Below are 25,679 nucleotides of genomic sequence, written 5' to 3' on the forward strand. Positions count from 1 at the left end.
GAGGCTGAAGTGGGTGGACCACCTGAGGTCAGGAGTTCGAGACCAGCCTGGCCAACATGGTGAAACCCCATCTCTACTAAAATACAAAAATGAGCTGGCCACAGTGATGTGCACCTGTAATCCCAGTTACTCGGGAGGCTGAGGCAGGAGAATTGCTTGAACCCGGGAGGCAGAAGTTGCAGTGAGCTGAGATCACACTGATCATGCCACTGCACTGCAGCCTGGGCAACAGAGCAAGATTCCATCTCGAAATAAAAAATAAAATAAAATAAATTGATATTTCTGCAGCTCTACACTGTATTCAGCGCTAAGAGCAGGTCGTCAAACTGTAAAGCAAACCAGGTGTCATGACTCTGCCTTCCTGGTTTTGCTGCTACCTCTCTGACTGCCCCTTAGGAGGTCCTCTTTCTCCTCCTGTCCTCTCAGTTTTAGTTTCCCTCAAAGGCTTTGTCATGGGCCTCAGACCTTCTAAATATGCTCCTGGCTTCAATTATCACCTCTATGCAGCTGAATCCAAGTCTATACAGCTAGTCCTAAATTGCACCTGATTTCCAACTGTCTATTAAGACTTCATCTCTTAAGTGGGAAGGTCATATCCTATGACTCCCAACCCCACATATTCAAATTAAATGCACAATCTTTCTGCTCCTCATGCTCCACAAACCACTTCCCTTTCTAAGTGCTCAATTTTTATCAGCTATTAAATTTATATCAAATATCCCTATTATTTCTTTATCACCTTGGCCTGAAATCTCAGTATTCCCTTTACCACTCCGCGTCTTGTAGTTTCCTTAATAATGTCCAATGTCCTCCAAAATGTCTTGGATTCACCTTTCCTCCCCCTTTTCCTCACTTCATTCCTGTGATTGTTTTCTCCCTGTATTTATTTTCTCCTCCATTTGATTCATTTTCGCTCACCATGAGACCCATTTTTCTAAAATAGTTTTCATCAAATCAATCTCTCTGCACAACTCAAGAAGCCTCAGTTGAATCACTACTGATTGCAGCCTCAAGGCTAAACTGTTGTGACAGACTCTCAAAGTCATCCATAATGTGCCCCCTCTCCTCTCCCCAGTCATCTAAATTTATCTCCCCTTCATTCCAAATCAGTGGTTCTCAATTTTGCTGCCCAGGGACATTTGGCAGTATCTGTAGACATTTTTAATTGCCATGCCTTGGAGTAGCGGGGAGGGAGTACAATCACATCTAGTGGGTGAAGGCCAGGGATTCTGCTAAACATCCTACAGTGCCAGGACAGCCCCCAACAACAAAGAATTATCCAGCCCAAAATAGCAACAGTGCCAAGGCCGAGAATCTGCTCCAAATCAAGGCTCTCTGTCCCCAGACCATGCTATATCTATATCTCTGCTCAGAATATTTCCTTAGCAACCTAGAATGTCGTCTCTCTTCCCCTTAACTATCAATGTTTTATTTATCTTCAAATCCCATTCTAAGTCTATAGCCCATGGCTTTAAATACGTCATCTATTGGGGACGACTCCAAAATGTTTATCTTATCTTCTGAGTTCCTTATTGCCTACTAGACATCTCATGAGTGTACTATTTAACATATCTGAACCTGAATTCCTGACTCCCCCAAAACTGCTTCTCCTCAAATAGGTATACAGCCCCAGTTGCTCAGGAAAACAGGTGGGAGTTATTCTGGATGCTCTCCTCGATGTCCTCTGCTCCAGTGTCTGGCCACAAATCAATCCATTAGCAAGTTCTGTCAAAAGTCTACCTCCAGACACATCTTAAATCCATCCACTTCTCCACCTCCCTCCATCATCCCTTTTACCTAGTTCATCACAAAAGCCTCCTGACTGGTCTCTGCCTCCATTCTATTCACTATTCAGTGTCCGGAATGGCCACTTCACATTTTCCCAAAATCATACCAGGACTCTGTTTAAAGCCTACAACAGCCCCCATGTGTCTTGGAATAAAATCTAAAACCCCTTACCTTGGTCTATAAGACACTATAGCTACACAAGGCAGACTCGGCCTCTGCCTACCTGGCCCCTGCCTCTCTTTCCACCTCCTCCACCCCACTTTCCTCCTGGCTCTCTAGCCGCAAATAAGATCCGTCAGACTTTTAAGTGTACTCTCAGCTCTTTCCAACTATAGCGTATTCTGCATTTTATTCCTCCTGCCTGGTCACACCCACTACTCCCTCTCATACACCTATTTCTCTTTAGCACTTATACAATATTTTTTTTTTTAATTTTTATCTTTTGGACACAGGGTCTCACTCTGTAGCCCAGGCCAGAGGGCAGTGGTGCAATCTCAGCTCACTACAGCCTTGACCTCCCAGGCTCAGGTGATCTTCCCACCTCAGCCTCCAAAGTAGCTGGAACCACAGGTGTGTGCCACCACACCCAGCTAATTTTTGTACTTTTTGGAGAGACAGGGTTTCGCCTGTTGCCCAGGCTGGTCTCGAACTCCTGGGCTCAAGCTATCTGCCTGCCTCAGCCTCCCAAAGTGCTGGGATTACAGGCGCATGCCACCATGTCTGGCCTACTGTAATTCTTAATTTCATATTTACCAGTGTTTATTGAATAATATCTGCCTCCTCTGTAGCAATAAAAGTTCCATGAAGGAAGGGACCACACGGTCTTTTACAGTTTTTTTACCATTATCATATCACCTTGTTTTCCACTATACAACAAATGACCTGTACAATATGTGGCATGGAGTTAGAAACTCAAATTTGTAGATGCTTAATTGCTGACAACAAATAAAAGGATGAATAAATCAATCTTTCTACTTACACTTTCGTACACAATGATCTCACCTCTCTCTGAGCTCCCAGTGAACTTTCCTCACCAGTACAACTTAAAACAGCTTCTCTATAAGCAGCTAAGTTCTCTGAGGGCATGAACGTAGTCCTATAACCTTTGTACTTAATCCTCTATTCCCAGCCCAACACCTAAACTAACAATAACTGCGCAGCAAATGTGATTCAGGTCCACAAATATGGAGTTCATAATTATCACATGTATTTTTATTCCTCAATTAGTCCTCTTGGAAAATTTACTGTAATTCTTAACACTTTACTTTTACCAAACTTGGTAAGATGTGGCAAACATCAGCTTAAAGCTTACTGGAGAGAGATCCACACGTGTTGATATATGTGTTGAAACAGTCTGAAAGGAATGTGTTTTAAGAAAGACTTCCAAAAACACCTAAGCCTGAGGAGCAATCGCACAAACGTGAAGCCAGCTGCAGATGACCTTATTTTCACTCCAATTCAGCACCACAGTCTCAGAGGAAAAAATGTTACACGTTTCAGCATGTCCCCTCTGCCCGTGTATGTGTTATGTTGAGACCTGTCGTTTCATTGCTTGTACTGATAAGGTCACCCCAGGCCCAGGACCATTTGTGCACCAGCAGCGCAGGGGTACACAGAGTTGACAGTCAGTGGAAGTCAGAACTCTGGTTCTGCTCCCTCAACATCTAGCCAGCAGGTGAACTCAGTTCCCTCATCCTGAAAGGCTACGGACTACTCACACCACATGAGTCTCCTTCCGAGTCTAAAATTTCATGATTCTATCAACTTTCTCCCTCAGAGATTTGGAGCTTTGCTAAAACTCAAGTGATGGCATTTGATGGACCAGAGAACTGACCAGGAAGGGATGTAGTTTCTATTTTATACTCTGTCACAAATCTAAATGTGACCTACACAATTTCATTTTTTCCCCCAAGGGACACCCTGAAGTCAGTGTGCTTTGTGGAAAACACTGAAATAACAGTATACTAAAAGAGCTTGACACAAACCAGAAAAAAACTGTGTACCATGGGTGTGCAGCATAGCACCAGAACCCCCAGCATGGGTGCATGGAAAAGCAGGCTGGGAAACTCAGCAAGTGTGAGCCTCCAATTGCCAGGTTGTTCCCCACTAGTCTCTTATGCATGTTTATTCCTTTAGTGACTTGAGAATTCTCACTAATAAATAAGCACTACAAGGCACCAAAGTTCAAGGAAAAAAAAATATGTGAGAGAGAATTCTATTCATCAATTACTATTTGTTTCACTGCAAATTTGGAAGGAGTCCCCACAATTCTTTTATCAATAGATCACTCTGTTCTAGCTGTTCTTCGCCAGCACAATTTAAAAACTGCTGCCATAAAATTTATCTTTCTTGCTTGAAAGATGACCATCCATCTTTTTACTTGTTGCAAAACGGCTCTGAGCACTAAAACTCAGAAAGCATTTGTGAGAATCTGGGGCACCCATGCTCCTATGAAAGCAATAAGCTGATTTCCCTTTAAAACAGCATATTATGTATTCAAAGTGATTTATTTACTCTCACTATTTCACTAAGAAAGTGATACAAGGGTCCTGCCAGTGAAGTCTAAGTTTTACCCTAGTGCTGCTGCAAACACATATACACACTCAGAGACAGGGGAGACAGAGAAGGAGAAAGAGAGAGGGAGAGGTTGCGGGGAAGAGAGTGAGACAGAGCAAGAGACAGTGAGAGAGAGCGAGAACACAGAGACAGAAAGAGAGAGAGAGACAACAAGGTAACCATTTTAAAGGTTAGGGAAGTAAGGGGAAACTTGTGCTGAGTCTCCAAACATTCCTCCAAAGTTTCTCAGCCTCAGCAATATTGACACTTGGGGGTGAAAATCCTTTATTAAGGGGGGCTGTCCTGCACATTGTGTGACATTTAGCAGCATCCCTGGAATCTACCCACCACATGCCAGTAGCATCCTGATCCCAGCTGTGACAACCAAGTAGGGTTCCAGACATTGACAAATGTCCCAGGGGGTGGGAGCAGGGTGGGGTGAGGACAGGCAAAAGTGCCCGTGTTGAAAACCAGTGGTCTAAGAGTAGGAAACAAACAAACAAAAAAGTGTAAAAAGAGAAAGGATAAAGGTAATGACTAGAGACGTTTTTTAAAGCGTATCAAGTTTCAGCTAGTCAATTCATTTCATCCTGGGAAACGAAAACCCAACTTTAACAACCATCTAGCCCATCCAAAACCAAAAACCATCTACTTGGCAGGCTCCTAAAACTCAAATCAATGTGGTTAGAAAGGAAGAAAGAATTCTAATTGAAAAACTTACAAGAAAAACATTAGTAACTTAAAGTTTTAAGATAATAAAAGCACAAAGACGTAGTAAGTGCTTTTCTAACCTCAAGGCAAACCATCTCAAGATGGCAAATTGGTTTTATCTCCTCTGCCAACTTCAACCAACTGATGGTGGCTGCCTAGAGCCCTTCTAGAACTGAGCAGGATTCTACGGCTGAATATAAACGATCTGAGAGTGAAGGACATCTGAATGAAATAACAATGTCCACCCCAAGCAGGCGAAGCAAGAGTGAGCCCTCCGGTCCATCTTCTGGTGTTTAACTTTGTTTTGTTTTGTTTTGGCGGAGGCGGGGGGGACAGAGCCTTGCTCTGTCACCCAGACTGGAGCGCAGTGGCGTGGTCTCTGCTCACTGCAACCTCCACCTCCTGCGTTCAAGAGATTCTCGTGCCTCAAACTCCCGAGTAGCTGGGATTACAGGTGTGCGCCACCATGCTGGGCTACTTTTTGTATTTTTTTAGTAGGGACGTGATTTCACCATGTTGTCCAGGCTGGTCTGGAACTCTTGGTCTCAAGTGATCCACCCACCCTGGCCTCCCAAAGGGATTACACCTCCCACCTGGGATTACAGACATGAGCCACTGTGTCCTGCCTTAGCATTCAACTTTCTTTATACTCAAAATAATATCCATCAAATTTAGCTAAAATAAAACATTTTTTAAAAAAGTAATCAATTTGCCAGAGTTACCTAACTTGGGGGAATAAAAAGGGGAAAAGAATCTAATTATACCACTTCCTTGCTTAAAAATCAGCTCTGGATTCTCAACTTGCAGAGGATGAAATCCAAACCAGCATAGATCACGAAGCCCTTCACAGTGTGTTTCCAACACACTTCTCCCAGGCTTCCTGCACCCCCACTGCTCTCAGTGGTGCAGCCAGCCACTAAGTGTCTATTCCCCAAAACCACACGCCCTTTCATGCCACTCTGCTACTTCCTCGCCCTGCAAATTTCTATTCATCTTCCAGAACACTGCTCAGGAGCCACCTTTTCGGTAATGCTTTCCTTGTTCCTTGGTGCCTGCTACACACAGGATGGTCCTTGAGCCAAAAGCACCAGCATCACCAGGGAGTTTGTTAGAAATGCAGAATTTTGGGCACCACTCCAGCTCTACCGAATCTCCATTTGCTTTGTAGCAAGATCCCCAGGTGAATTATGTGCACACTGACGCGTGAGAAGCGCTGTCTCTGGGAACTTCCTAGATCCCACTAGACTCAGCACTTCATAGCTGCCTGGGAGGTAAACCCCTCCTTTACTCATCTCCTCTATGGAGATAAGAAAACCCAAATACCCACCCTCCAGCCGCCATGACAGCCAACTGACATGGTTATAGCCACTGAGATGTCAGCAGAAGCCTGCTGAGGGGGCTTCTGGAAGAATTTTTATTTCCCTAATGACTTCCTGCCCTCCTGGGTAGAATGCTAGGTGCTGTGGCTGCCATCATTGGACAACCATGAGGTGACAAACATAGGAACAAAAAGTCAATGATAGCTAAAAAGACAACAGGGTGGAAATACAGAAATGGTCTGGATTCTTGTTGGGCCCAACAAGCCACTGAACCATAGAACCATTCAACTCCGGAATCACTGTGTGTGCCAACTGCAACGTTTTTATTGCTTAAGGCACTATCATTAGGGCTTTTCCTTTCTTGGGCTGAAGGCATTCCTAACTGATTAAGTAAGCCTTCGATAAATGGGAGGTGAATGAATGAATGTAGAGTGAAACCTACTAAAGGTTCAGGAGATTACATTTTTTAAAAAGTCAGGCCTCTAAGAATCTTTCATGTCTGCCAAAACATGCCTATAAATCAGTCTCTGCACTTCTAGAATTATTGACCCATTTCTGTTCACAGCTTAATGGATAAAAAAGTGAACACAAACTCATAAAAAGCAATGGAAATGTTCACATACAAAGATGCTGTAGAAATTGATTTTCACATTTTGGAAAAGAGGAGAAAACCGAACTTAAATACTAGGCTCTGACCTCGAAAAGTTTACAAATGCTGTGGCTACTTACAGGCAATTGTAAGCAAAGAGAGGCAGGATGGGGGGTGGGGGGTGGACCTACAGTAGCCAGTTCTCCTGATCATTCTCCCTTTCTAATTTTGAAATCTCAGCTGGGCACGGTGGCTCACACCTGTAATCTCAGCACTTGGGGAGGCCGAGGAAAGTGGATCAAAAATTAACTGGGCATGAGGTGGGCGCCTGTAGTCCCAGCAACTCGGGAGGCTGAGACAGGAGAATTGCTTGATTGAACACAGGAGGCAGAGGCTGCAGTGGGCTGAGATTAGGCCACTGCCCTCCAGCCTGGGCGATAGAGCGAGACTCCATCTCAATAATAATAATAATAATAATTTTGAGATCTCTGACATAGATCTCATTTTTTTCCAGTCCCTATCTCATTCAAGTACTTCCATTCAAGTCAAGATCAAACAGCAACGATTTTTTTCCAAGAAAAACAGCACTGAGCAGCATAAACTATAAGGAAAAGGTATTAAACGGGGAGAGATGCACACTGGCCATGTAGTTCGTCAGCAAGAAAGCAGGATCTTAACCAAGTGCAGATCCTCGGCTAGTTCACCTTTTTATATTTTAACAAAATCATCTCCTTTTACTTAAATAAATGTATGTTATAAAGAAGTTTTATAGCACCAATGGGAAACCAGTACCTTTTGCCAAGAATTGAAGACAAATGGAAACCCAATAAAAGCATAACCTTATTAAATTCTAGCTACTGTTGCCTGCCAACGCTTCTAGACTTGAAGCTTGTTCTCTCTGTTTAAAAAAAAATGGGTGGGGGGTGAACAAGAGGTGTTAAAAACAGGCTAACATCAAGCTGAGACTTTGTCCTGGGCAAGATCAGGATAGGAAAAAAAAAGGAATTAACTTTTTTCCCTGTGTGATTTCACACTGTTTTTTGTTTTGTTTTGTTTTCTTTTTAGAGACAGAGTTTCTTGTTGCCCAGGCTGGAGAGCAATGGCGCGATCTCAGCTCACCGCAACCTCCGCCTCCAGGATTCAAGCGATTCTCCTGCGTCGGCCTCCTGAGTAGCCAGGATAACAGGCATGCACCACCACGCCCGTCTAATTTTGTATTTTTAGTAGAGATGGAGTTTCTCCATGTTGGTCAGGCTGGTCTCGAACTCCTGACCTCGTGATCTGCCCGCCGTGGCCTCCCAAAGTGCTGGGATTACAGGCATGAGCCACTGCGCCCGGCCCGATTTCACGCTGTTTAATACCATATTCACGTCCCACCTAAAAGTATCCCTTACACAATCTCACATCATGTTCCCCCTCTGCTTAGAGTAACAGCCCAATTTCTTAGTGCATCCTAAACGGTCCCATACCATCCAGCCCCAGCCCACCACGCGGCTCTCAAATCTCACCCTCTCATTACACTTGCAGCCCCACCAGCAGACAGCAAAGGAGGGCTTGGTCAAGGGCCATACATATCCCTCATGGATGTAGAGCTCACCCTTGTAATCTCAGCACTTTGGGAGGCCAAAGCTGGGAGGGTGGCTTGAGGACAAGAGTTCAAGACCAGCGTGGGCAACACAGCAAAACCCTGGTCTCTACAAAAGTGTTTTAAAAATAAAAAATAGCCAGGTATGGTGGTGTGTGTCTGTAGTCCCAGCTATTAAATACTCAGGAGGCTGAGGCAGGAGGATCGCTTGAGCCCAGGAGTTTGAGGCTATGTGAGCACTGCACTCCAGCCTGGGCAACAGAGCAAGATCCTGTCTCTACAAATAAAATAAAAATAAAAAGTAGCCTGTCAGCACATCAATCACATCAGCAGGTTTTTCTTTCTTCAAACCACTATCTGATATTATCTCGTTAACTTCTTCAAATGTTTAATAACAAAAATAATAACAACAAATACACATGATATTGCAGTATTTTACTTATCAGGTCGAACCCTATAAAAGTGCCAATCTGTAAATAAAAAACGGTGAAATATGGGTAATTCCACTGTGTTCGACCTAATATATCAACTTGTTTGCAGCTCACAACCACCTTATGAAGTAGGTCCCAGATGAAGAAACGGTAAGCACAGACAGGCTGCTTAACTTGCCCGAGGTCACACTGCTAGTAAGTGGCAGAACCAGGATTTGAACCCATGCTCAACACTCCCATCCCACAAAAATGCAAGTTCCATGAAGGCAAACAGTTGTTCATTGCAACGTCACTCCCATTGCCTTATATCACAGAGTACAGGCACGTATGTAGCAAGCTCTCAATAAATACATGTTGAGTGAGTGCGTGCGTGAGTGAGTGAGTGCATGAATCAATGAATGAATGAATGAATGAATGAATGAATGAATGAATGAATGAATGAATCTCCTTACAATCGCTGGTAGATTGCCCAGACCACTCAGAGCAACCAATGCAGAAGCCTGCCGGGCCAAGAGGAACAGAGGGAAGGAAGACCTGAGCGGGCAGGTGCCCCAGGGACTCGGGGTGCAGTTGGGGCGTGGCGGCACGCAGGCTCACCTTAAAGTCGCGGCTATGCTGCGGGGTGTACTCCAGGGTCCAGAGGGCCCGCACCAGGTGCGCCAGCTGCTCGGTGACCTCGCCCTGGCCCTGCGCGCCGCGGCCCGCAGGCTGCTCGGGGTCAGGCGAGGGCTCGGGTCGCCCCGCCCGGTACTGGCCCAGCGCCAGGTACTCGGCGAAGAGCTCGGTGTTGCTGAGGCACTGCAGCGTGGCGTTCATGAAGCACGTGTTGCCATGGTTGCGGAGTCCCGCCACGCCGGGCACTGGCTCGGCGGCGCAAGCCGGCGGCGCGGGAGAGGCGGGCGGCGGCGGGCACGGCGGCGGCGTGGGCGCGGCGGCCGGCCCGGGCGGGAAGCAGCTGCGGAGGCCGCCGCGGTCCGGGGCGGCGCCCTCAGAGCTAAGGTGCGAAAGCGTGGACAGCGTCTTGAGAACGCGGCTCATGAAGCTGCCCACCGAGCGTGCCGAGGAGGGCGAGGAGGGCGAGGAGGGCGCGGCCGGCCCAGACGCCCCGGGGCCCCCGGCGCCGCCGCCAGCGCGGCCGCTCCGGAATAGCCGCTTGCTGAAGGAGCGCTTCTCCTTCCCGCCCGCCGCCGCCGGCGGCCCGGACCCGGGCGCCGTTACCTTGGACATGGCGGCGGCCGCAGACACTCATCACCGCGCCCGCCCGCCCGGCCCGCGGCCCCGCCACGGCCGCCGCCGCATCCCGCAGCGCCGCGCCTCACCGGGCCCGGGGGCTCGACGCCCCACACACCTCAGAGCGCCGCCGAGCCAGCGAGCGAGCCGCGGCCGGCGGGGCGAGCGGGCGCGCGCGCGGTCCGCCCAGCTGGGCCACTCACGTGACGCGCCTCCCAGCGCCGCCCGCCCCGCGCTGAAGCCGCCTCGGCCGCCATATTCACTGTGGGAAGGTAGTTGCCTCCCCAGCTGGACGGGATGCCTGCCGGCTGCGGGCGCGGTCCTGCTGCGTGAAGCCCGAGGGAGGCCATGTCTAGTGTGGGCGCGGTCCAGGCTTGGAGGAAAAGGCTGGGCTCGCGCTAGAAGGTGGATCCCATGGGTGGGTCTCCGTCTTTGCTGATCAGATGGCAGAGGCGGGAACGTGCAGGAATCAGGATGCTGTCAGTTACCAGACCGTGCAAGAGCTGGTGGACATGGCCCCTACAGGTACCGGGCAAGTCAGCCCCGCCTGGCTCCCAAGGGACGTTGCAGATGCCTACCGTCTGTGTGCCACCGGAGCGCAGTCACAGAGCCTGGCACGTCCCAGCGGGCTTTTCTTCCCGGCTGCACCTTGGAGTCCCAGCGAAACGATGTTATCATAACTACTTTCCTTTTCATTCCAGCCTTTAAAACCCCGCCGGGCTCTCCCATCATTCATCCATCCGTTCATTCATTCACTCACTCATTCATTCAACAATTACTGGGGATATTATAAAGAATTAAATCTATTAAATTAGAATTAAATGTCATATCCCCAGCGGATCAAACTAACACGGTTTCTACCTGCCCTCTTGCAGCTTACATTCCTAGTGGATGTTTACAATAGCTGTTGTGTTCCACACATTATGCCAAGCATGCAATATTTTCTTTAATCTTTAATTCACCGTCTTTGAGCGTGGTAAAATTCTTACCTGATTCAAATCCAAGTTTTATTCACAACCCTATACTTGACCTCTAAACCAAAGGTCACGAATCCACAAATATCACAGGTCACAAACCTACAAATGAGTGAAGAACCTGGTGTTTGAATCATCATATTGACTTTCAAGTGACTTGGCTCTCAGTGTTGGGGGAAATACAGGGAATGATGGGGACTATAGTAAATTTCAAATTAACATCTTTCTAAAGAGGTGGCTGCCACTCAGCTACAGCCGGTTGTTCCCATGTGAGAACAGGAGCTCAGCGTTACCAGATCATCTGATGTTTTAAGAGAAGGCAGAAATCCTATTTTTAAACGTTGGTTCTATTAAAAAAAAAAAATAGTGCAGGGAGCAAAAAATAGTACATCTTTGGGATGTCTTTAGTCCAAAATCAACTAGTATATGACCTCCTCTCTGTAGGCTCCCCTCTGCTAAAAGGGCTAGTCTGAGTCCTGAGGCAGAAGAGAGAAATCAGGGAAGAGAGAGCCCTTCCTCCTTTTTAAAACATGAAGGCCACCTTACACCACGTTTCAAAGTAAATGGTTTTTACCTCTGACCTCCCTCCCCATTGTAAGTAGGGCTCTACGATGACATCTCCAGGGTGCTCTGCACTGTCCCTAATCGCCTCCACTCTCCTCTTAGTCAAAATTCTTATCTGGACACCAGGAAGAAAGCCATCTGATTATTCATACTAAAATGTGAAGGCAATGGCTCTCAACTTTTTTGATCCAGACTCAAGTTTGATCCAGACTCAAGTTTGATCCAGACTCAAAGGCCTTTGCCAGAGCTGTTCCCTCTCCTTTGAACCTTTCCTTAGCTAACTTAGAATCTTTCTACTTAGCTAACTTCCCTTCATCCTTAAAGTCTCACCTTAGATATCACCCCCTTCAGGAGATGTTCCTTCCACAGGCTCTCTTGGCACCTCTCATTCATGACACTGAGTTGACGATACTGCAATTCAGTTTACAATCATCACTTTCACTAATATGTGGGCTTCAACCCAGCAGAGACCCATCTTACTCATTATTGGGTACCCAATAAGGTAGCCATCATATAACAGGTTATTTGGCAACTTTATACCTAAACAATGTTGTGTGTGTGCGTGTGCCTGTGTGTGTGTGTATGTGTGATGGAGTCTCACTCTATCACCCAGGCTGGAGTGCAGTGACAGGATCTCGGCTCACTGCAACCTCCATCTCCTGGGTTCAAGCAATTCTCCTGCCTCAGCCTCCTGAGTAGCTGGGATTACAGGCGTGAGGCACCGCACCTGGCTTCTAAACAATATCTGAACTCTCTGGTGAGATACCTAAGAACTGCCTTTCTAATCTGGGCCCCTCCCACTATTCTAAGCTTACAGGTCTCCACCGAGCCTCAAAGCTTGACGCAGGCTTGAAAAAATTTCTCGTTGGAATGTTCAGATGATCATTCTTAAAGACTCACCTTGAACATTCTGTAGTGAATCTTTCATTGCCCCTCTCTGTACCACCCCTTACCGCCAAGCTCGGGAAACATAAATTAGAAACAACAGTGCAGTGAATATCATCATGACCTATACCTTGTCCATCCTGCAGCTATCTCCTTAGGCTGAAACCTTGGATCAAAGGGTATGCGTATTCCATATTTGACACCTATTGTCAAGCTGACGCCCAGAAAGGTTTTATCCTGCCAGCAATGAATGGGAAACACACATTTCCCAATCCCAAGATACTGTTGAGGCCGGGCGCGGTGGCTCAAGCCTGTAATCCCAGCACTTTGGGAGGCCGAGACGGGCGAATCACGAGTTCAGGAGATCGAGACCATCCTGGCTAACACGGTGAAACCCCGTCTCTACTAAAATACAAAAAAAATTAGCCGGGCGAGGTGGCGGGCGCCCGTACTCCCAGCTACTCAGGAGGCTGAGGCAGGAGAATGGCGTGAACCCGGGAGGCGGGGCTTGCAGTGAGCTGAGATCCGGCCACTGCACTCCAGCCTGGGCAACAGAGCCAGACTCCGTATCAAAAAAAAAAAAAAAAAAGATACTGTTGAGTTTTCCAGTCTTTTTCACATTGACAAGTTTGATGAACAAAAGATGGCATATCAATGCCCTTTTTGTTTGTATGAGTGAGCTTGAACATCTTGTGCCAGTCTCTCTGCTATCCAACATCTAAACCAACTTCCTTTCTGCAGGGGATGCCAAATTAGGCAGGAAAACTCAAATTCCCATTATGAAAACTGGGTAAGGTGGTGGGGAGCAGGTATTCCCCTTCCTACCCCTGGAAGCTAGAGCCCAGGAAAATGATCTGAAAAAGACCACCGCTGGGTGCAGTGGCTCATGTCTGTAATCTCATCACAGGCAGACAGAGAAAGGAAGAGTTTGAGACCGGGCTGGGCGACATCGCGAGATCCCGTCTCTAAAAAAAATAAATAAATAAGCCTGCTGTGGTGGTGCACTTCTGTAGTCCCAGCTACTCAGGAGGCTGAGGTGCACTTCTGTATGCATTTCTGGGTGAACTTCTGTAGTCCCAGCTACTGAGGAGGCTGAGGCGGGAGGATTACTTGAGCCTAGGAGGTGGAGGCTGCAATGAGCTATAATCGTGCCACTGCCCTCCAGCCTGGGTAACAGAGCAAGACCAACTATATGTTCCTACCTAGACTTTGGCTTTAGAAGTATTGATACAAGGTTCGTTGGAGATAATGCAGTGAATTAATGAATCTAGCAGCTATATATTTAGCAGTGTGACAGTACGGTGGTGTACAGTATGGGAGTGGTAGCAGCAAGTGTCCAGCTGCTACTCTAGTGGCAAGTTCTTACTGGTGTCTGCCTCCCTGGGTTTCTGCCCAAGCCTGTTTCTCTGGCTCTGTTCTTTCTGTGAGCTAACCTGATAGGTCTCCTGTAAATTCCTTTATTGGTGAAACAACCAGTGTCAGTTTCTGCTGTTTGCAATCAAGAAAACAACTAGGAATACCTTTTAATTAGCGATTTTATTTTTACTGGTGTGATTTACCTGCACACACCATTTGCCCATTATCCTTTTTCGTGTATTCCTTTATAGATGTTATCTCATAAAGTTTTTTGTTTGTTTTGTTTTGTTTAGTTTTGTTTTTGAGACAGCGTCTCACTCCATCGCCCAGGCTAGAGTGCAGTGGTGCGCTCTCAGTTTACTGTAACCTCTGCCTCTCGGGTTCAGGCCATTCTCATGCCTCAGCCTCCCAAGTAGCTGGGATTACAGGCATATACCACCACGCCAGGCTAATTTTGTATTATTATTATCATCATTATTATTGTTTTGAGACAAAGTCTTGTTCTGTTGCCAGGCTGGAGTGCGGTGGTACGATCTCAGCTCACTGCAACCTCTGCCTCCCGGGTTCAAGCGATTCTCCTGCCTCAGCCTCCCGAGTAGCTGCAACTACAGGCACGTGCCACCACGCCCAGCTAATTTTTGTATTTTTACTAGAGACAGAGTTTCACCATGTTGGCCAGGATGGTCTCGATCTCTTGACCTCGTGATCCGCCCACCTCGGCCTCCCAAAGTGCTGGGATTACAGTTGTGAGCCACTGCGCCTGGCCAAATTTTTGTATTTTTAATAGAGACAGGGTTTCACCATTTTGACCAGGCTGGTCTCGAGCTCCTGACCTCATATGATCCGCCTGCCTTGGCCTCCGAAAGTGCTGGGATTACAGGCATAAGCCACCATACCAGGTCCATAACATTATTTTCTATACAAATTATTTATCAGTCTATACCATTCCCTGCTTTCAACCATGTTTACAGTGTTTTCATATCATATAGAGAACCTGAATTATTATTTTTATTTTATTATTATTTTTGAGACAGGGTCTCACTCCCTCATCCAGACTGGAGTGCAATGGTGCGATCATGGCTCACTGCAGCCTTGACTTCCTGGGCTCAAGCAATCCTCCCACCTGAGCCTCCTCAGTAGCTGGGCTTACAGGTGCATGCCACTATGCCCAGCTAACTTTTTGTATTTTTAGCAGAGATGGGGTTTCACCACATTCCCTAGGCTGGTTGCAAACTCCTAGGCTCAAGCCATCCACCCGCCTCAGCCTCCCAAAGTGCTAGGATTACAGGTGTAAGCCACTAAGCCCAGCCTAAATTATTTTATATAGTGAAATAGATGAGTCCTTTTCATAAAGATTTACAATCTTTTTGACATACTTAGCCTTCTCCCACTTTGAGATCATAAGAATATTCATCTGTATTTTAGTTCAGTGCAGTTCTTGTTTTTTTTTTTCTTATTAATATGCTCTCCATCTGGAATTTATTTTTGCATGAGAAATGAGATAGGGATCTTGCCTCTTCCCCACCCTACATGGCTAGCCAATTGTCTCAGCACTATTTTTAAATATAATTTTCCTACTACTTTAAAATGTTGCTTTTATCACCTATTAAATGCCCCATACATTTAAGATTTTTAAAAATTCTGTTGTATTCCATTGATAAGTCTCTGTATTCCAGGATAACATAGGTTTAGAATATGCTGAAATGTTTGATAGAGCATTATCTCCTAGTATTTTATTATCTATCTGTTTGCTTAATCTCTCAAATGAATTTAATCTTTTAGGGGTGTTAATTTGTATAGATTAAGTTAGGGAAAACTGGCATCACCAGAATATTTATCTTCTTATCCGAGAAAAAAGTATGTCTCCAAAAAATTATACAAGGGCTTTTAGTGCCCCTCTGAGTACTACAGTTTCCTCCCGGAGGTCTTGCATAATACTAATAAGTTTATTCCTATTGGTTGCTATTATGAATGGGATATTTTATGTCATTACATTTTCTGTTGTTTGTTTGTCTACAGGAAAAAAGTTATTTTTGTAACCAGTCACCTTGATGTACTTTAGTTCTTTCTCATAATTTTCAGTTGATTCTGTTGAGTTTTTCAGGAATTTATATCAACATATGAGATAAAAACCTTGCCACTTTGTTTATAATACTTGTACCTCATCTTTTTTTTCTCTTGTTTAATTGCCCTTCCAGAATTTTGTCTGTAATAATAAGGAGAGTAGGAAAGCCTGCATTGTTTCTGCCATTAATCACATTTCATCCAGTGCTTTACCATCAAGCATGCTTGCTTTTGGCTTGAGATATATATTATTTATTGCATCAAAGTGGTATCCATTTATTCCTACTTCAGGAAGGGTTATTATCAGGAATTGGTCTTGAATTTTATCAGATGCCTTCTGGACATCAACAGAGATGAGCCTTTGCATTTTTCTTCTTTGACTTTTATATCCATCGTAATTTCTTAGTTGCAAACAACACAAATGACTTTTGCTAACTTAAGCAGAAAAGGAGATCATTAGAAGGATATCAACAGCTCACATAACTGTTAGAAAAGCTTCAGAATCAGACTTAGGAAACCAAGGAAGACAGTACATAGCCAGAACTCTGCTCCAGAAAATGCTGCTTAAGATGTCACCACTGGCGCCATCGGTGAAGCTGGCACCACCTTCAGACAGTGGTAGCTGCACCACTTGCCTCTTAGTTCTGCTGTAGCCACTATGCAACCTTGAAGAACTTCCAAATGTCTCTGAACTTTTGCTTTCCTACCTGATATAGTTTAGATATTTTTCCCCTCCAAATCTTATGTCAAAATGTGATCCCTGGCCGGGTGCGGTGGCAGACGCCTGTAATCCCAACACTTTGGAGGCCAAAGGTGGGAAGATTGCTTGAGCCCAGGAATTTAAGACCGGCCTGGGCAACATAGAGGGACCCCATCTGTACAAAAAAATAAAAAAAAAAAATAGCCAGGCATGGTGGTGCACACCTGTAGTCCCAGCTACTTGGGAGGCTGAGGTGGGAAAATCACCTGAGCTCAGGTAGTCAAGGCTGCAGTGAACAGTGATCATGCTGCTGTACTCCAGCCTGGGTGACAGAGCAAGACCCTGTCTCAAAAAAGAAGAGAATCGAAGAGATGAGAAGGGAAGGGAAGATGGGAAGGGAAAGGAAGGAAAAGGAAAGGGGGGGAGGGGGAGGGGGAGGGGAGGGGGAGGGGAAGGGAAGGGCAGAGGGAAGGGGAGGAGAGGGAAAAGAGAAGAGAAGAGAAAAGGAAAGAAAGAAAAGGAAAGAAAGAAAAGAAAAGAAAAAAGAAAAGAAAAGAAAGGAAAGGCAAGGAAAGAAAGGGAAAAGAAAGGAGAGATGAGGAGAGGAGAGGAGAGGAGAGGAGAGGAGAGGAGAGGAGATAAGAGAAGAGAAGAGAAGAGAAGAGATCCAGGAAAGGAAAGGAGAGGAGTGAGGAGGGGAAGGGAGAGGAGAGGAAGGGAGGGGAGGGGAGGGGAGGGGAAGGAGGGGAGGGGAAGGAGGGGAGGGGAAGGAGGGGAGGGGAAGGGAAGGAAGGGGAGGGGAGGGGAGGGGAGGGGAAGGAGGGGAGGGGAAGGGAGGGGAGGGGAGGGGAAGAAGGGGAGGGGAGGGGAAGGGAGGGGAGGGGAAGGGAAGGGAGGGGAGGGGAGGGGAAGAAGGGGAGGGGAGGGGAGGGGAGGGGAGGGGAGGGGAGGGGAGGGGAGGGTCCCTGATGTTGAAGGTGGGTCCTAGTGGGAGGTGTTTGGGTCGTGGGAGCAGACCCTCATGAATGGCTTGGTGCAGTCCTCGAAGTAATAAGTGAGTTCTCCCTCTGTTGGTTCACAGGAGATCCAATTGTAAAAAGAGGCTGGCACCTCCTCCCTTCCTTCTTGCTCCCTCTCTCGCCATGTGACATGGCTGAGTCCCTTTAACTTCAGCCATAAGTGGAAGCACCAGACTGGCGTGGTGCTTCTTGTACAGCCTGCAGAACCATGAGCCAAAAGAAACTATTTTCTTTGTAAATTACCCAGTTTTGGGTATTCTTTTATAACAATGCAAAATGGGCCAATATAATACCTTCAGCGTTCTAAGTTCAAAATGAAGCATCCATTTGGTTGGGCTAGGTCCTAGGTCTGTCACCAGCAGCTGGAAGGTAGGGAAGGAACCACCATCTTCCTCCAGCTCCCATAGTGGGAGACAAAGCTGCCTCTCATCTATCTTGAGATTCCCCCAAAACGGGAGATTACTCAATGCAGGACAGTCAAAATAGACAAACGTCCACTACATCTCATTAATGTGGTATGTCATATTGATAACATTAAATTGTTGCTTTATCTATTTACTAAATTTATGTTTTGAAACAGGGTCTTGTTCTATTGCCCAAGCTGGAGTGCAGTGGCACAATCATAGCTCATAGTAACCTCAAACTCCTCCTGGGCTCAAGTGATCCTGCCATCTCAGCCTCCCAAATAGCTGGGACTACAGGTGTGTACCAGCCTGGGCAACATGGCCAAACCCTGCCTCTATTAAAAATAAAAAATAAAAATTAGCTGGGTATAGTGGTGCATGCCTATAATCCTAGGTACTCAGGAGGCTGAGGCATGAAAATTGCCTGAACCTGGGAGGTGAAGCTTACAGTGAGCCAAGATCATGTCACTATACTCCAGCCTGGGCAGCAGAGTGAGATTCCGTCCCAAAATAAATAAATAAATAAAAATAAATGAATAAATTTTGGAGGAACACAATTCAGTCTGTAACACTGACATGTTAGGGACTCTGTGAAGAGTTAAAGAAAGAGGAAAGAAACACGAAAAGTGGCTCAACAAAGACAGGTTTATTTTGGAGAATAAATCTAAGAGGGGCTTCTGGTTGATTTCTGTCAGGAGCGCTCTCTCTTACAGACTAAGAGTATTTTTCAGTTTTAGGGTGAGAGAGCTTATTACAGGTTTGCAGGGCAGAAGTTTATGGTGGGGTTGGAATGTCTCTGGTCGGGGGGAGGTTATCTTGGGGCTAACATCTCTCTGGTCAGAGGGGAGGTTATCTCGGGGCTGGCATGTCTCCGGTCGAGGAGGGGTTTGGAATGTTTCTGGTCAGAGATGTCATTTGTGGTTTATGTTCATGCTGACCTTAGCCATTAGGTTGATGCCCTTTAGAATAAGGCAGTTTTTGATCAAGGGGAACTATAGAATGGCAATGCTTATCCAAGATGGTGATGTTCCTGCTCTGTCAATGTGCATGCTGTTGGCTTCCTCTCTGCAAGTATTTGAGAGCTACAGTTCTCAATACTGCTAATATCTTCACCTGACTTCCAGCTTTTTGAAACCTCTTGACATCTCTCTGCTGGATTGTCTGTTATTAACCTGACAGCATTCCCTCCCTCTTCTACAGTGTTCTCTGCATCACAGAATTACATTTTCAAGAATCTCTTTCTTAGAGATTGCCAATGAGAGGTACTTGCAAAGATTTGGAAGACAAAAGAAAAAGCTGTTCTTTGGCAGCAGCTGTGGGCAGACTGGATGAATAGAACTGCAGACCTGAGGTCTTATTGGCTTCCAGGTACGCTGTTGCAAATGACGCATCTCAGGGCTGTGGGTCGCCAAGAAGACAGTAACTTAGTCCTCACAGAGCTCTTGAGCAGAGATGAGATGAGGGAGACGTGAGTGAGAGAGGGTTGTGCAAGTGCAGGATTGGATGTTGTTTTTATTAAAAATTCAGACATTTTTTGGCCGGGCGCGGTGGCTCAAGCCTGTAATCCCAGCACTTTGGGAGGCCGAGACGGGCGGATCACGACGTCAGGAGTTCAAGACCATCCTGGCTAACACGGTGAAACCCCGTCTCTACTAAAAAATACAAAAAACTAGCCGGGCGAGGTGGTGGGCGCCTGTAGTCCCAGCTACTCGGGAGGCTGAGGCAGGAGAATGGCGTAAAAACCCGGGAGGCGGAGCTTGCAATGAGCTGAGATCCGGCCACTGCACTCCAGCCTGGGCGACACAGCAAGACTCCGTCTCAAAAAAAAAAAAAAAAAATTCAGACATTTTGTTGATCATGGGGTTTTTTTTTCACATTGTTTGTTTTTAAAAAATATTGCATTGAAATGTTAATTAGCTGGATTGGTTCTTTCTGCAATGCGTGCATAGATCAAAACACCACATGGTACTCCGTAAACACATAATTATTCCTTGTCAATGAAAAAAAATTTTTGTTTGATGGGCATGGTGGCTTGAGCCTACAGTCCCAGCTACTTGGGAGGTTAAAGTGGGAGGATTGCTTAAGGCCAGGAGTTGGAGACCAGCTTGGGCAACATAGCAAGACCCCTCACCTCTATAAATAAATAAATAATGCTTAAAAATATACTCCATGGCTGGATGCAGTGGTTCATGCCTGTAATCCTGGCACTTTGGGAGGCCGAGATGGGTGGATCACTTGAGGTCAGAAGTTCGAGACCAGCCTGGCCAACATGGTGAAACCCTGACTCTACTAAAAATGCAAAAATTAGCTAGGTGTGGTGGTGGGTGCCTGTAATTCCAGCTACTTGGGAGGCTTAGGTAGGAGAATCACTTGAATTCGAGAGGCGGAGGTTGCAGTGAGCCAAGATCATGCCACTGCACTCCAACCTGGGGGACAGAGTGAGACTCTGTCTCCAAAAAATATACACATATATATATTTTACATATATATATGTATGTGTATATATATTGCACTAAAATATTCTTTGATGCCCCCTTCAAACTTGTACCTGAGAAGACTGCCTCACTAGTCCTACTCCAGTCCCAGCCCAGCCCTTAAAAGATCCACAGAGTTTCCATGGGAGGTGGTGAGATTCACTCACTTCAGTGCTATCGTCTAAGACTGGTGGCAGTGGCTTGCCTGCCCTTCATTTCCCCAGCCTTCCAATGGTGGGGTAAGCCTGAAATTCCCCATATTCAAACCTTTCCTACTTGAAATATACAAGTTGGTTTCTGCTTTTCCAACGGAACCTTGACTTACACAATCCCTCATTGACTGGGTTCTCCTCTTCTGAGCTCTCTGTTGTGGATCTACATCTTTTTTACTCTTTTACTCTGATTTTAGTAAACTTCTGGTGTGGAGCAGAAGAAAACTGATATGTTTAACTGACACCAGCTTTCTAAAAATCCCTCCTCTACCCTCAAATTTCGTTTCTAAAGTTTTGAATTCAATTACACATTATCCATTGCATTATAAACATGATCACTGACAGCATCTTCTAAATTTTTGTTTTTGTCCAGGTAATCTTCAGCACTCTATACCAAGTCCCCATGAGGTCCTTTTATTTATTTATTTATTTATTTTTTTTTTTTTAAGACAGAGTCTCACCCTGTCGACCAGGCTGGAGTGCAACGTAACGATCTCGGCTCACTGCAACTTCTACCTCCCAGGTTCAAGCTATTCTTCTGTCTCAGCCCCCCAAGTAACTGGGATTACAGGTGTGTGCCACCATGCCTGGCTAATTTTTTGTATTGTTAGTAGAGACGGGGTTTGCCATGTTGACCAGACTGGTCTTGAACTCCTGAGCCCAGGCTCAGGTGATCCGCCTGTCTTGGCCTCCCCAAGTGCTTGGATTACAGGCATGAGCCACCGTGCCCAGACTAAAGATTTGATAGAAGAAGTTTAAATTGAAAAGAAGAGTTGGAAAATAAACTTATAGAAATCTCCTAAAAAGTAGAATAAAAAAGCAAACAGATGCAAAGAAAAGAGAAAATCATAATAAAATTAGATAATTAATTCATTGAACGTTAATAATCACCTGACAGGAGTTATGCAAGAAGAGCGGTAATCTCCATCAGAAAATAATAGAAAAAAATGTCCAGAACTGAAGAACATGAGTGTCCAGATTAAAAGCATCCAGCACAATGTGTTTTTGAAAGACCCATGCCAAAGTATGTCATTGTTAGGTTGGTGCTATAGTAATGACAAAACCGCAATTCATTTTGCACCAACATAATAGGAAATTTTAGATCACCAAAAACAGATATATCTTTGAAATGTCTATAATGAAAAAGCACAGGCCACAGAGTTACATTAAAAAGTAACATTGGGAGGCTGAGGTAGGTGGATCACTTGAGGCCAGGAGTTTGAGACCAGCCTAGCCAACATGGTGAAACCCTGTCTTTACAAAAATAAACAAAAAATCAGCCGGGCATGGTGGCACGCCTGTAGTCCCAGCTGCTTAGGAAACTGAAGCATGAGAATCACTTGAACCCGGAAAGCAGAGGTTGCTGTGAGCCGAGATGGCTCCACTGCACTCTAACTCAGAGTAAGACTGTCTCAAAATAAATAAATAAGTAAATAAATAAATAAATAAATAAATAAATAAATAAATAAATGTGACAATCAGAAAAAAGACAATCAGAATGTCCTCAGACTTTTAAAAGCAACACAAGAAGCAAAACACAATGAAGTAATGCTTTCAAAATAAGAAGGAAATATTATTTCCAATACAGAATTCTATTCCCAAACTATCAATCAAGTGTGAGGGTGGAATAAAGGCATTTTCATGCATTGTCTCAAAAAATGTACTTCTTATGACTTCTTTGTCAGGAAGCTATTGGAAAATATGGTCAACCAAAATGAAAGATTAAGCCATAAAGATTGGCAGGAGAGCCAGGATACAGAAAACATAACACAGAGAGAGGCCACAGAAAATTCCAGAATGCTTGGAGAACAACCAGTTCAGACTGAGTAAACTTATAGGAGGCCCTAGGAGAGATATGTCCAGGGAGGGAATTAAAAGAGAAATTTGATGTGCCTGACCACATGAAAAAAATATTTTTAGCAGAATTTTGCAATTCTGTTGGAGAGCTTAGAAAAAATTAGAGACAGCAGCCAGGCACGGTGGCTCACGCCTGTAATCCCAGCACTCTGGGAGGCTGAGATGGGCAGATCACCTGAGGTCAGGAGTTCGAGACCAGCCTGACCAACATGGAGAAATCCCGTCTCCACTAAAAATACAAAATTAATCAGGCTTGGTGGCACATGCCTGTAATCCCAGCTACTTGAGGTGGAGGCAGAATTGCTTGAACCTGGGAGGTGAAGGTTGCGGTGAGCCAAGATCGTGCCATTGCACTCCAGCCTGTGCAACAAGAGCAAAATTTCATCTCAAAAAAAAAAAAAGAAAAGAAAAAGAAAAAGAAAAGAAAAGAAAGAATTAGAGATAGTGACAGAGAAAACTGAGCATACAAAAACAAGAAGCCATAATTCCAAGGAAAATACAGAAGCTGACCAAAAGAGAAAATGTAATCATAGTACTTGGCACGGATCAGTAGGGAATAATATTTGCATAGTCATAATAACGTAGAACATTAAATAAAAACTGTGCCTTAACCATATTGAGAGAATGGTAGGAGTACATGGTGCCATGAAACTGCTAAATCCTTTTCTATGTTGTGGCTGACATTGCTGGTTTCCCACCTAATATCTTTTCTCCTCTTATGATTTACCAATAGAACGTTGATTCTGTTTGGAGCAGCAATGTACCTAATTTTAAAATCTCATTTTCAGCCAGGCACAGTGGCTCACACCTGTAATTCCAGTACTCTGGGAACCCCAAGCAGGAAGATGACTGGAGGCCAGGAATTCAGGACCAGCCTAGGCAACATAGTGAGACCCTGTCTCTATTTAAAAAAAAAAAAAAAAAAAAAAAGCTGGGTGTGGTGGCACATGCCTGTAGTTCCAGCTACTTAGGAGGCCGAGGCAAGAGGATCACTTGAATCCCAGAGTTAGAGGCTGCAGTGAGCCAGTCACTCAAACCCAGTGATTGCACCACTGCACTCCAGCCTGAATGATGGAGTGAGCCCCTGTCTAAAAATAAAATTAAATTAAATTAAAAATTTAAAAATCCCAGTTTGCCTTCTAATGACTGAAATAGAACAGAAATCTGTAGTGACTTCTGAGAAAGTTTTTCTTTCTTGATCTCAGTGCTATCTTTTCCACCTTGTCACTTGCTGCTTCTTCCTCTTGGGAAAGGGTATTCCAGGCTTGGGGATGCAGTAGTCATTTTGTGACCCTGACGATGAAAACCACATGCTGAAGATGGAGAAGCCACGGAAAACAAGAGGCTGATTCTTGATGACATCCTTGAACAGCTGCACTAATTCCAATGTATTAGTAACACACAAGTAGAAAATAAAATTAAAGACTGGGTGTGATAAGTCACACCTGAAATTCCAATAATTTGGGAGTCCAGAGAGGGAGGACTGCTTGAGGCCAGGAGTTCGAGACCAGCCTGGGCAACATAGCGAGACTCCTATCTCAACAACAACAACAACAAAAATTAAAAATCAGTGAGGCGTGGTGGCTGGTGCCTGTAATCCCAGCTACTTGAGAGGCTGAGATGGGAGGATCATCTGAGCCCAGGAATTCAAGGCTGCAATGAGCCATGATTGTGCCACCACACTCCAGCATGGGTGACAGGGTAAGATCCCATCTCTAAAAGAAAAAGAAAAAGAAAAAGAAATGGAAAACACAATCATTTGTAACAATAGCAAAACTCATCAAATACCTAGAAATAAATCTGACAGGAAACATGTAAGACTCTTGCACTGAAAACTACAAAACATTGCTGATAGAAATTAAGAAGCCCTAAATAAATGGAAAGATATACCATGTTCATGGTTAGATGACTCAATATTGTAAAAATGTCGGTTCTCACAAAATTGATCTGTAGATGCAGCACATTCTCTATCAAAATAGCAGCAAGCTCATTTTTTATGTATGGAATTTGACAAGCTAATTCTAAATTTTATGAGGACATGCAAGATACCTAGAATAGACAAAATAATCTTGAAGAATGAGAACTTACACTACCAGAGATCAAAACTTTATATTAAAAAACTTATCTTCATTACTTTGTTGATCTCTACTCTTTATTATTTTCTTCATTCCAACTGATTTGGGTTTAATTTACTGTTCTTGTTCTAGCTTGAGATGGAAGCTTAGATCATTGGTTTTCAATTTTTTTAAATGTACCGTTTTATTTAGAAATAATTATAAGAAGTTATAAAATTAGTACATAGAGTTTCTTTTCTTGGTGTGTTTTTGTTTTGTTTTGTTTTGTTTGTTTGAGACAGGGTCTCACTCTGTCACCCAGGCTGGAGTTCAGTGGCCCCAATCTTGGCTCACTGCAGCCTCAATCTCTCTAGATCAAGCAATCCTCTTGCCTCAGACCACTGAGTTGATGGAACTACAGGTGCACACCACCATGCCTGGCTAGCTTTTGTACTGTTTTGTAGAGATGGATCTCTCTATGTTGCCCAGGCTGGTCTTGAACTCCTAGGCTCAAACGATTCACCCACCTTGGCCTCCCAAAGTGCTGGAATTACAGGTATGAGCCACTGTGCCTGGCCCTCATAGAGTTTCTTGAGCCCTTCACTCAGCTTCTACTTATGGTGACATCTTACATAACTAAAGCAAAATGTCAAAACTAGGAAATTGACATTAGTACACAATTATTGACTAGACTACAGATTTTATTTCACCAATTTTAACATGCATTCATTTATGTGTGGGGTGGGGAGGGGTGTCTGTGCAATCCAAACTCATGTATAGATTAATGTAGCCATACCACAATCAAGATACAGAACTGGTCTATCATCATAAAGCAACTCCCTCCTGCTGCCCCTCTATATTTCTGTCCATATGCTTTTATCCCAGTCCCTGTCCCTTAGCCACCACC

The 25,679-nt window shown here is 44.9% G+C and overlaps 1 protein-coding gene across 2 annotated transcripts in view; it reads right to left on the reverse strand.

Moving 5' to 3' along the window:
• The window catches only part of USP31 (ubiquitin specific peptidase 31), a 100,486-nt gene extending 90,100 nt beyond the window's left edge, over positions 1-10,386 (reverse strand). For both annotated transcript variants that reach the window (XR_012429368.1, XM_005591456.4), the window contains exon 1: positions 9,577-10,386. Coding sequence is in view for 1 of the 2 variants with exons in the window: in XM_005591456.4 (XP_005591513.2) it covers positions 9,577-10,206 (630 nt within the window). In the remaining variant the exon portion in view is untranslated. The remainder of the gene's footprint in view (positions 1-9,576) is intronic.
• Between the last annotated feature and the right edge of the window lie 15,293 nt (positions 10,387-25,679).

This window comes from Macaca fascicularis, chromosome 20, assembly GCF_037993035.2.
Source record: "Macaca fascicularis isolate 582-1 chromosome 20, T2T-MFA8v1.1".
NCBI classification, from domain to species: Eukaryota; Metazoa; Chordata; class Mammalia; order Primates; family Cercopithecidae; genus Macaca; species Macaca fascicularis.